Source organism: Pseudophryne corroboree, assembly GCF_028390025.1.
Source record: "Pseudophryne corroboree isolate aPseCor3 chromosome 3 unlocalized genomic scaffold, aPseCor3.hap2 SUPER_3_unloc_90, whole genome shotgun sequence".
Classification (NCBI taxonomy): Eukaryota; Metazoa; Chordata; class Amphibia; order Anura; family Myobatrachidae; genus Pseudophryne; species Pseudophryne corroboree.
The window spans coordinates 319,223-332,500 of NW_026967586.1; the positions used below are offsets into that span (position 1 = coordinate 319,223).

General features: G+C 47.5%; 1 protein-coding gene across 2 annotated transcripts in view; it reads right to left on the reverse strand.

Moving 5' to 3' along the window:
• Window positions 1-2,349: 2,349 nt before the first annotated feature.
• The window catches only part of LOC134984904 (oocyte zinc finger protein XlCOF6-like), a 76,868-nt gene continuing 65,939 nt past the window's right edge, over window positions 2,350-13,278 (reverse strand). Inside the window, exon 6 of one of the 2 annotated variants that reach the window (XM_063950375.1) lies at window positions 2,350-5,690. In XM_063950375.1, coding sequence (XP_063806445.1) covers window positions 3,868-5,690 — 1,823 coding nt within the window. In that variant the 3' untranslated portion in view covers window positions 2,350-3,867. The remainder of the gene's footprint in view (window positions 5,691-13,278) is intronic. The other variant, XM_063950376.1, reaches the window with a different exon arrangement.

Here is a 13,278-nt window from a genome sequence, read left to right on the forward strand (position 1 = left end):
AGGTATTGTTCCATTAAATATTAAGGACACCGTGTATGGATACCGTGTGTGGGATGAAATTGTTCAGGGTCACATAAGTAATAATTCGGTGGTTGCGAGGATATTGTCACATATAGCGGCAACAAGTTATTAGAGATACCAGATTCATGTATATTACTGTATGATACTGTGGTCGGTTTGAACTGGTCTTTAGGTGGGAGCCCAGAAGTAACCTGTAATCACATCACAAGATTAGGTGTCACTCAGTGTTCCAGCTGACCAATGACCCACGGTGTACTGAATATGTCCCGCCCCTGGACCAATGGAAGATCTTACATTCCCCATTGTACTGTTATTGGAACACTGTATAAAAGGACGCACCTGGCCCAGGTTTCAGTCACCTTTCTCAGAGGTCATCTTGTAAGACGACGGAGGCCTGGAATCTGGTGGCGCAGCGTATGTATGAAGGTAACTGATCCTATTGTATTGGTATAGTTGTATTGCTAATTGTACTTGCATTTATTTCCCGTCTGTTGTATATTATTGTACGTATTACTGTATCTTTGAATTGTATTGTGTTGCTACAGTGCAGCATTGTTATCCCTTTGTGTCCGCTAGGGACTAATATATATGGTTATTGGGTTGGACCTTTAATCCTAATTTACCCATCTGTCTCGACTAAGTTATTTTGTAAATCTGGCGAAGTGTCAGGGACACTTCCGACACTATACTAAGGTTTAAGTATGTTATATTGCTGTAGCCATATAAATTCACCAAGGTAACACGAGAGCGTCACAACGCTCAAAAGGTACGCTAAGTGGCGCTACACGTAGCGTAACATTGAGGAAACTGCTCAACTGACTTATCGTCCATCGGTTTACTTTAAAAACAGTTTATCACAAAGTAAAAGAAAAAAACAGAACATTTGAATAGACAATTTATTTAAAACCAACAAATTATAAAATTAATTACACAGAGACCACCCCCTTCCCCCCATAATATCATCCCACTATTCAAATGAGCTGTCAAAATTGGACATAGCCACAATTACACCGGAAATCTTTTGTTTTTAAATAACTTTTTTTCATATCTTTAATACCAATATTTTTGTCTATATTTTAAACTTAAAAAATACTTTGCTCTGCACAACAGCCTATGGGGGTCATTCAGACCCAGCCGCAATAGCGGCCCACAGCAGTTTGCTGGTGGTGGCAATATGCACATGCACAGCGGCCGCGCAGACACACTCATTGTGGCCGCATCCCTGGGACGTGAACGTGGGTGGGACAGGACCATTTTCCAGGGGCTGCATGATGTCACATCTGCGATCATCTCTGATTAACCCCCTATAAGCTTCCAGAGTGCACCTCATATCTCATCTTTTCCAAGTTACTACAAATGATGAGATCGGTAGCAGCACTACTTTCAGGATTATTACACAGAACACACATAAAGGCTGACACAGCAAATAACAGTCACACATACAAGGGATTAATTAGAAATAAGGAAGCATAATCATCATTAAGTCTAATTATCAACTGGTTCTGTGCGGGACCCATACACCTCTTTACTGCCTCCAGCAGCCCCTGGTACTGTACTGCGGCCATCTGCCCAGTCTCCCCCCACTACTGCCACCCACCGTCTCGCCCCAGTACTGCCACCCACCCTGTCTCCCCCCACTACTGCCACCCTCCACAAATGTCACCGCCCTGCCTCCCTCCACTAAATTTCATTCGCCCAGTCTCCCCCCACTACTGCCTCCCACCCTGTCCCCCCAACCTCTTTCCCCCACTACTGCCACCGCCCTGTCTCCTTCCACTACTGCCACCCACCCTGTCTCTCCCCAACCTCTTTCCCCCACTACTGCCACCGCACTGTCTCCTTCCACTACTGCCACCCACCCTGTCTCCCCCCACCCTGCCTCCCCCCACTACTGCCTCTCACCCTGTTCCCCCAACCTCTTTCCCCCACTATTGCCACCACCCTGTCTCCCCCTACTGCCCCCAGCTGTCTTCTTCCAGTACTGCCACCCACCCTGTCTCTTTACACTACAAATGATGAGATCGGTAGCAGCACTACTTTCAGGATTATTACAAAGAACACACATAAAGGCTGACACAGCAAATAACAGTAACACATACAAGGGATTAATTAGAAAGAATAATAATCATTAAGTCTATCAACTGATTCTGTGCGGAACACATACACCTCTTTACTGTCTCCAGCAGCCCCTGGTACTACACTGCGGCCACTCGCCCTGTCTCCCACCCACTACTGCCACCCCACTACTGCTACCTACCTTGTTTCCCCACCTACTGCCACCTACCCTGTCTCCCCCACCACTGCTACCCGTCTCCCCCCACTACTGCTATCCACCCAGTGTCTCCCCCCACTACTACCACCTGCCCTGTCTTTCCGCTTTGACACTTCAGCCCTGCTTGATGTTTACCCACATAGACAATGTGTCCAGCAGCTCCCACTACTGCCCCCTGCCCTGTCTCCCTCCTCAGCGCTGCTTGGGAACATTACCCACTGCCTCCAGCAGCCCCCGCTACTGCACTACTGCCACCCACCGTCTCCCCTGACATCTAAGCACTGCTTGGGAATCTATGGTACGGCTAACAGTCCTTCATCAACAGATGGAAGAAACCCGGGCAGTATGGAGGCAGAAGCTGCTTCTGGTACCATGGTCATGCAAGGCTGGGAGTCAGTAAATTATTTAATAGAGGGCCTAATTCAGTAAGGATTGCAGACGCTGCTAATTAGTCAAATTTGCAATACTTTTCCTTGAGCGCTAGGGGCCGCCCATCGCAGGGCAAGGCCACCCAACATTCTGACCACCGCCTCCCCCCTTGATGAAGCAGAAATTGCAATTGCCTCACAATTTCTGCTTCATCGTAGAAATTAGTGAAGCCTTGTGCTGCCGCAGGAGGCCCGCCGCATTCTCCTCAATCACGGCGGCTGCATCTGATGTCACAAAGCCACCGTGATCATGCCCATTTGTCCTCCTCTGCCCTCCGTTCGTGCCACACTGCCCCCACACTGATCCGTCTCCTCCCTGGAAACAGAGCATTCCCTGCCACCCCAGTGACTGCCTCTGCCTGACAGGCAATCGCATTTTCTGTGGCCCATCCGCAGAAAACGCGGGTGGATGCGCCCGCAACTTTTTCTGAATAATTCCGTTTGGATCACGCACTGCGATCAAACCTGAATTAGGCCCAGAGTCACCATCTTACAGGCAGCCGGTGAAGGGAGCATAGAATGGGTGCAATGTGGCAGGAACGGGCTGGTTAGGTAACAGCCTGGCTGCTGTATTCTGTACAAGCTACAACCGGTGCAATTCTTTTGCTGGGAGACCCAGGTAGAGGACATTGCAGTAGTCTATGTGTGATGATACAAGTGCATGTATGACTGTAGGTAGATCTTCTGAGGGAAATAAGTGCTGGAGTCTGGCTATGTTCCTCAGATGAGGATCTGATTGTGGCAGATACCTTATGTCTAAGTGTCACTCCACCATCCAGGACACCAAGATTCCGCACATGATCAGCATTTTGTAACTCTGAACCCCCAACCGTAAGTCTGGTTTACGAAGCTGAGCTGTATCCCTGCCCTTTGATGATGAGCTTCTACCATAAGAACCTGTTTCACCAGGACTGAGTCACAGCCAACTGGCATCACCCACACCTGGAGCTCAGCTAGACATTTAGGATTGGTACTGGGTTTTCAGTATCTGGAGCAAAAGACAGATCATCTGCATAGCAGTGGTAGATGAGGGCATGACATCTGATTATTATACCCAGTGGTAGCATGTATATTGAAAAAAGCACAGGAGGTAGGATAAGAACCTTGAAGAACATCGCATGGCAATGATAAGTATACTCCAGAAGATTAAAATGGCTTCTCACCTGTGTGTCTTCTCTGGTGTGTAACAAGTTGTGATTTCCGTGTAAAACATTTCCCACACTCAGCACATGGAAATGGCTTCTCACCTGTGTGATTTCTGTGATGTATAACAAGAGCTGATTTGTCTGCAAAACCTTTCCCACACTCAAAGCATGGAAATGGCTTCTCACCTGTGTGACTTCTCTGATGTATAACAAGTTGTGATTTCCGTGCAAAACATTTCCCGCACTCAGCACATGGAAATGGCTTCTCACCTGTGTGACTTCGCTGATGTCTAACAAGATGTGATTTTTGTGTAAAACATTTCCCACACTCGGTGCAAGAAAATAGCTTCTCACCTGTGTGACTTCTGTGATGTATAACAAGAGCTGATTTGTCTGCAAAACCTTTCCCACACTCAAAGCATGGAAATGGATTCTCACCTGTGTGACTTCGCTGATGTCTAACAAAATGTGATTTTTGTGTAAAACAATTCCCACACTCAGAGCAAGAAAATGGCTTCTCACCTGTGTGACTTCTCTGATGTTTAATAAGATATGATTTATGTGCAAAACATTTCCCACACTCAGAACATGGAAATGGCTTCTCATCTGTGTGACTTCGCTGATGTTTAACAAGTTGTGATTTCCGTGTAAAACATTTCCCACACTCAGAGCAAGTAATTGGATTCTCACCTGTGTGACTTCTCTGATGTCTAACAAGTTGTGATTTCTGAGTATAACATTTTGCGCACTCAGAGCAAGAAAATGGCTTCTCACCTGTGTGATTTCTCTGATGAAAAACAAGATCTGATTTGTGTGCAAAACATTTCCAACACTCAGAACATGGAAATGGCTTCTCACCTGTGTGACTTCTCTGATGTATAACAAGTTGTGATTTCCGTGCAAAACATTTCCCACACTCAGGACATGGAAATGGCCTCTCACCTGTGTGACTTCGCTGATGTCTAACAAGTTGTGATTGCCGGGTAAAACATTTCCCACACTCAGAGCAAGAAATTGGCTTCTCACCTGTGTGACTTCGGTTATGACTAACAAGATCTGATTTCTGTGCAAAACATTTCCCACACTCAGCACATGGAAATGGCTTCTCACCTGTGTGATTTCTGTGATGTATAACAAGAGCTGATTTGTCTGCAAAACCTTTCCCACACTCAAAGCATGGAAATGGATTCTCACCTGTGTGACTTCGCTGATGTCTAACAAGATGTGATTTTTGTGTAAAACATTTCCCACACTCAGAGCAAGAAAATGGCTTCTCACCTGTGTGACTTCTCTGATGTTTAATAAGATATGATTTATGTGCAAAACATTTCCCACACTCAGAACATGTAAATGGCTTCTCACCTGTGTGACTTCTCTGATGTGTAACAAGTTGTGATTTCCGGGTAAAACATTTCCCGCACTCAGAGCACGAAAATGGCTTCTCACCTGTGTGTCTTCTCAGATGTGTAACAAGAGCTGATTTGTATGTAAAACATTTTCCACACTCAGAACATGGAAATGGCTTCTCACCTGCCTTAGCTGGCTGATGGGTAATAAGCTTTGTGTTCTGTGTAAAACATTTGGCATCTACAGAACAGGGAAACTCTATATCTAATGTCAGAGCTGTAACAGATGCTCCAATATCAGAGTGATCAGGAGAACATTTCCCAGGATCAGGGGGATCAGCTGATAGAGCTGGATGTATAATTGGGGTAATGGGGTTATCTCCTGGAGAATCCTGTCTGCTGTCATTATCTTTTATTTCACAATCCGGGGATAACATTAGATGTCCTTCTGAGATATTCCTGCTTGTGTGTCCATCTGCTGGAAATAAAACACATTGTGGAAATGTGAAATTTTCAGTAACAATATTAATATTGTAAACATTAGAAGATGACTGTCTGGGACACTTAATTGTAAATGTGTGTGTATAATAAAATATCTTTTAATGAAGGCTTTATAATAATGTCTCCTAACGTTACTCCTGGAAGCATTGGTAAGGTAGCATTCCTTTAAGCATGTGCTCATACGCTGGTAAGCCTGTACATGTGTTACTCACCCTTATATAAGGTATATTGCTACAGTAGAGTAGGTGTGGAACAAGGTATTTTACATGCAATACACCATATAATACACTGCAATCATCATCGTCTGCTAGGTTAAAATCCACTCTTACACCCCCATCATCAGTGTCTTACCTCTATATTCACAATAGTAATAAGGATGATGTGTGTACAGTAAGTATGATACAGAGAATTACATATCAGGATCTATACAGCTGCCGCCATACTTCTGCTTCTCATACATGTGCTACTGGCAGCAGTGAACATCCGAGTCAGAGTGCAGGGTAGACAGCAGAGTTTAATGAGAGAGACTGGATCCGCCTTTGCAGGGATGTAACACACCGGTCACCCCTGTTAGTATATAAAATAATAAATAAGAGGGGCATGGTCCATCCAGACGTGCTTTCTGGAGCTCTCATTACTAAGTGATTTTCTTATCTACCCTACCTGATAGCTCTGTGCCGCTGCTGGGACCAAGACCCAATCTATTGAGTCTCCTACTGCCCTTAAAGCCGCTCACTCCGGGCACCGTTCACTGCTGCAGCCTAGTGACGCAGCTGAAGCCACGGGCTGTATTCTGGGGCTAAGTGTGCCCAGTCTTTCCTGCATGCTCCGGAGACCTGACTTGGAGGTGCTTTTGCCTCAGGTGGGAGCACTGGCTCTTCCGCTACTGCTGGGGACAGAACAGGCTGCACACAGTCACCAGAGCCCGGCAGTGATATTGGAAAGTGAGGTGATGATCAAGCACTCTTGCTCCATTGCCCTTTCTCCGAATTCCACTAGCCGATCTGCTAAGGTATCCATGTCACCTCCCTCCCCATCCCCAGGACGTTGGACCTCCAGTCCTGCTAGTTATGAAACATGGCTGCTGCTAGTAGAGAGGGTGGGGACACCTCCCAGCTCACAAGTGCCGCCCTCATGACACTTCTGGACTCGTTGAAAGGGATATCCACACCCATCTCCTGATACACGATCTACCAATCGTCCTTAGACATTCCGCTGAAGTCTACCATCTTGTGCGTTCTCCTGCGCTGCAGTTAATCCTCTCCTAACTCGGCTTCTCCAATCAGGTGACCGAAAAGCCACCTAGGATTATCCCACCGCTATGCCACATGTACGAAAGCCCTCACCCTGCCTTGCGCCCCCGCCTCAGTCACAGAATGTATGTTTAGGTCACATGGGATCTGGCCAATTATGGGAATTCGCACTTACTGTCAGTAACCGCCCATTACTGACTCCACCCACTGCGCTGAATGCACCCTGGACAGCCGGAAAACGGAACTATGTTTGACATAGCTCTGCAGATCACAAGATGAAGCGGTCGTCTTGAGGAAGATGTATATTCACCCAGTCTTAAAAGAGACTTGTCACGATCCGGGTATCTGGACGCCATTACTTACCCATCAGATGCCTCCTAAGGCTGGCTCAGCGCTCCAGGACCGGATCCCATCTGTTATCCTGATGTCCACATTCCTGCCTCCTCTCCTGTTTCTCTGAGACGCTGTCACAGTAGCGCCATATTACATCTGGCATGGCGTCTCCCGCGGCCTCTGCCGTCGTCCCTGAGTTTCTGCATGCAGAGTGTCAGAGTGGCGATTACGTCAGCCGCGGCCTCCGCTGTGTTCGCGTGGTTTAGATGTACACTTATCAGCCTGGCATCTCCTGTCTCCGGTGGCCGGCGCCGCCATTACTGTTTTCATTACATGGATTACAAACCAAACTTCCCTCCAAGTGTCTGCATGGGCGCAGCCATCTTGGATTCTGTCAGCTGATCATTTCCACCAATCTGCTGTCTGTATTGTTAATCTGCATAATTGCCTAGCCAATCCCTTCCTTGTTGCAGGTATAAATATGCTGTGCCTGAGCAAGGAAGGCGTCAGTGCTTTGATTGTCAAACCTAGTTCCAGTTTGTCTCTCTCCTGTGATTGTTTTCCAGGTTCCAGCTCCTGCCTCAATCCTTCCACTACAGAGACCCGCACCAGCATTCCATCTGCGGTGTAGCCTGACTCTTCCATCCATTTGGACTCATCTGTTTCCAGCCACAGATCCACCTGCTTACAGCTTCCAACTTCCAGCAGAGGTCTGATCTTCTTAAAGTGCCGGTACCCTTTTCTGCAGATTACCATTCACCATTGATATTATTATTTCACCGCTCTCAAGTTCTACATATCATTCCATATTTCATCGCTCTCAAGTTACATTTATTATTTAACTGGTTCCAGCCAGTATTCACTCCGTGTCAACATCAGTCTGGTTCCAGCCAGTATCCACAGCAGCCGTTTTACCCACAGCAGCCCAGCTTTTCCTGGAACACCAGCTGGTACTATCCTGGGCTATTTCCATTGCTACAGTTGGGCCTGGTAAGGACTTTACATCTAGAAGATTATTACAACTGTCTCATACTACCAGAGCCCTGTGGTCCCTACCACCCTGTAGTACCCAGGAACTGTATTATTGCCCTGCTGACTTTTATGTTTTCTTATTTGCTGCTGTGTTACGGAGTTTGTCATAATAAACATCATTGATTTTTATCCTGGTTGTCGTGGTCACACCTTCGGGCAGTTCTTCTCCATGTTACTTACATGTCTAGGGGTCTGATACAATCTCCCAGGTTCCGTTACATCTCAGCCCCTACAACTGAGGTTGCCTCCCGTCAACTCAGACCCTCAGTTGTGACAGTAAGCACTGACCTAATGAATCCAGCCGGAGACCAGGATCAAGCGGCCAGGCCGATGCAAGAACTGGCAGCCCGACTTGATCATCAGGAGGCTGCACAGGGCCACATCATCCGCTGTCTCCAGGATCTCTCTACTCGGCTGGATGGGATTCAGACAACCCTCCGTGGATCAGGCGCGTCCGGTGCGTCAACCACAGTGACTCCAGCTATAACCCCACCCACCTTACCCATTTCTGCTCCACGTCTTCATCTTCCAACGCCAGCAAAATTTGACGGATCTCCAAGATTCTGCAGGGGATTTCTCAACCAGTGTGAGATTCAGTTTGAGCTACAACCTGGCAATTTCCCCAGTGACCGTACAAAAATTGCCTACATTATCTCTCTTCTCAGTGGCTCAGCCCTTGACTGGGCATCACCGTTATGGGAGAGGTCCGACATCCTGCTATCCTCCTACACTGCATTCGTGTCAACATTCAGGCGTATCTTCGACGAGCCAGGTCGGGTAACTTCAGCTTCATCTGAAATTCTCCGTTTACGCCAGGGATCACGCACTGTAGGACAATATCTTATACAGTTCCAGATCCTGGCGTCCGAACTGGCATGGAACGACGAGGCCCTGTATGCTGCATTCTGGCATGGCTTATCTGAGCGTATTAAAGATGAGTTAGCTACCAGAGACTTACCTTCTAAGTTAGATGAGCTAATCTCACTCTGCACGAAAGTTGATTTGCGTTTCAGAGAGAGAGCAACTGAGCGTGGAAGATCATCTGCTCCAAAATCTTCTGCTCCTCCTCCTCGTCAACTGTCACCATCTAAAGATGAGCCCATGCAAATTGGCCGTTCCCGTTTAACTCCTGCTGAGCGCCGAAGACGTCTCTCCGAGTCTCTCTGTCTTTATTGTGCAGCTCCGTCTCACACCATTAATGCCTGTCCCAAACGTCCGAGAAACTCCAAATCCTAGCTCGCCAAGGAGAGGGCCGGCTAGGAGTAATGATTTCCTCTCCATCTCCTCAAGATTGTAATCTCCCAGTCTCGCTTCAAGTTGCTCAACGTTATCAGAACGTCATTGCCCTCCTTGATTCCGGAGCAGCTGGGAACTTTATTACCGAAGCCTATGTTAAACGGTGGTCCCTACCCACCGAGAGACTTCCTTCGTCCATCTCCTTAACTGCCGTGGATGGCAGCAAGATTTTCGATACAGTTATTTCTCTAAGGACTCTACCAGTTCGTCTGAGAGTGGGAGTTCTTCATTCCGAACTTATTTCTCTTTTAGTGATTCCAAGAGCCACACATCCTGTGGTCCTGGGCCTTCCATGGCTCCGTCTTCACAATCCTACAATTGATTGGACGACTACGCAAATTCTGGCATGGGGTTCCTCCTGTGCTGAGACATGTTTGTTTAAAGTATTGCCTGTATGTTCTTCCTCCCCCAGGTCGTCTGATGTTCCACCTCCTCCATATCAAGATTTCACGGATGTGTTCAGTAAAGCTTCTGCTGATATCCTTCCTCCTCATAGAGAATGGGACTGCCCGATTGATCTCGTTCCAGGGAAGGTTCCACCTCGAGGCCGAACTTATCCGTTGTCTCTGCCTGAGACGCATTCTATGGAGGAATACATTAAAGAGAACCTAGCAAAGGGGTTCATTCGACCTTCTTCTTCTCCAGCCGGCGCAGGCTTCTTTTTTGTAAAGAAGAAAGATGGTGGTCTGCGGCCGTGCATCGACTACAGAGGTTTGAACGACATTACCATTAAGAACCGCTATCCTTTACCCCTGATTACTGAGCTCTTTGATAGAGTTAGCGGAGCTACCATCTTCACAAAGCTGGACTTGAGAGGTGCATACAATCTCATCCGGATCCGTGAGGGTGACGAGTGGAAGACCGCCTTTAGCACCCGTGACGGCCATTATGAGTACCTCGTCATGCCCTTCGGATTGAGCAATGCTCCAGCTGTCTTCCAGCATTTTGTCAATGAGATCTTCAGAGACATTTTATACCGTCATGTCGTGGTCTATCTAGATAATATCCTAATTTTTGCCAACAATTTAGAGGAACATCGTTTTTGGGTAAAAGAGGTTCTGTCCCGTCTCCGTGTCAATCATCTCTATTGCAAATTAGAGAAATGCGTCTTTGAAGTCAAGTCCATTCCGTTTCTAGGTTACATTGTGTCCGGTTCCGGACTAGAGATGGATCCTGAGAAACTACAAGCAATCCAAAATTGGCCGATACCCTTGACCCTCAAAGGGGTCCAGAGGTTCTTGGGGTTCGCCAATTATTACAGAAAGTTTATACGAGACTTTTCCACCATTGTGGCGCCTATTACTGCTTTTACCAAGAAGGGTGCCAAGTGGTCTGAAGAAGCTATGCAAGCCTTTCATCTTTTAAAACAACGGTTCATTTCAGCACCAGTTCTGAAACAGCCCGACATCGACTCCTCTTTCATCTTAGAGGTGGATGCCTCCTCCGTTGGAGTAGGAGCAGTGTTATCTCAGAGGGCTAAAGATGGTCATTTACACCCTTGCAGTTTCTCCTCCCGAAAGTTCTCCCCAGCTGAGCGCAACTATGCCATTGGCGACCAGGAGTTGCTAGCCATCAAGCTCGCTCTAGAAGAGTGGAGGTATCTGTTGGAGGGAGCTTCTCATTCCATTACCATACTTACAGACCACAAGAATCTTTTATATCTGAAAGGCGCACAATGTCTCAATCCTCGTCAGGCCAGATGGGCACTTTTCTTTTCCAGGTTCGACTTTAAGCTCCAGTTCTGTCCGGGCTCTCAGAATCGCAGGGCTGATGCCCTTTCCCGCTCATGGGAGCAAGAAAATGAGTCAGAGTCTTCAGACGAGCATCCTATTATAAATCCGTTGGCATTCTCCACGGTAGAGATGGACTCTACGCCCCCATCAGGGAAAAGTTTTGTGAAGCCGATGCTAAGGAAGACGCTCATGCATTGGGCCCATGCTTCCCGTTTTGCCGGACATACAGGTATCCAAAAAACCCTGGAGTTTATCTCTAGGTCCTATTGGTGGCCGACTCTGAAAAAGGACGTCATGGAGTTTATTGCATCTTACCCAAAGTGTGCTCAACATAAGGTATCCCGCCAGTCGCCTGCGGGGCAGCTGGTTCCACTATCCGTTCCCCGTCGACCATGGACCCATTTGTCGATGGATTTCATTACAGACTTACCCATGTGCAACAAGTTCAATATCATCTGGGTGGTAGTTGACCGGTTCACCAAGATGGCACACTTCATTCCTCTCACCGGTCTTCCGTCAGCTTCCAAGTTGGCTCAAGTATTCATACAAGAGATCTTCCGACTCCACGGTCTTCCTGAAGAAATTATCTCAGATCGAGGAGTTCAATTCACAGCCAAATTCTGGCGAAGTTTATGTCAAGTCCTCCAAGTCAAGCTAAAGTTTTCCACGGCTTACCATCCTCAGACCAATGGTCAAACTGAGAGGGTGAATCAGGACTTGGAGGCCTTCCTCCGCATCTATGTGTCTTCCTCTCAAGATGACTGGGTTCAATTACTTCCCTGGGCCGAGTTCTGTCATAACAACCAGTATCATTCCTCATCTTCTTCAACACCATTCTTCACTAACTTTGGATTCCACCCTAAAGTCCCTGAGTTCCAACCGCTTCCAGCAACTTCTGTTCCAGCAGTGGATATCACCTTGCATCAGTTTGCAAATAACTGGAAGAGTGTACGATCAGCTCTGCTCAAGGCATCGTTCAGGTACAAGAAGTTTGCGGATAAGAAGCGTAGAGCAGTTCCTGCTCTCAAGGTGGGTGATCGGGTATGGTTATCCACGAAGAATTTGAGGTTAAGAGTTCCCAGTATGAAGTTTGCACCTCGCTACATCGGCCCTTTTAAAATCGAACAAGTCATCAATCCTGTTGCTTACAGACTCCAGTTGCCTCCCTTCTTAAAAATACCCAGGACATTCCATGTTTCCCTGTTGAAACCGCTGATCCTGAATCGGTTTCATTCCTCACTTCCTCCAACTCCGAAAGTCCAAACTCAACGAGGCGTGGAGTATAAAGTGGCTAAGATCCTGGACTCACGTCACCGTTACGGTCAACTACAATATCTTATTGACTGGAAGGGTTACGGTCCTGAGGAACGCTCATGGACCAATGCTTCTGATGTCCATGCTCCTGCCTTGGTCCGGAGATTCCATTCCAAGTTTCCTCAGAAGCCAAAGAAGTGTCCTGGGGCCACTCCTAAAGGGGGGGGTGCTGTCACGATCCGGGTATCTGGACGCCATTACTTACCCATCAGATGCCTCCTAAGGCTGGCTCAGCGCTCCAGGACCGGATCCCATCTGTTATCCTGATGTCCACATTCCTGCCTCCTCTCCTGTTTCTCTGAGACGCTGTCACAGTAGCGCCATATTACATCTGGCATGGCGTCTCCCGCGGCCTCCGCCGCCGTCCCTGAGTTTCTGCATGCAGAGTGTCAGAGTGGCGATTACGTCAGCCGCAGCCTCCGCTGTGTCCGCGTGGTTTAGATGTGCACTTATCAGCCTGGCATCTCCTGTCTCCAGTGGCCGGCGCCGCCATTACTGTTTTCATTACCACATGGATTACAAACCAAACTTCCCTCCAAGTGTCTGCATGGGCGCAGCCATCTTGGATTCTGTCAGCTGATCATTTCCACCAATCTGCTGTCTG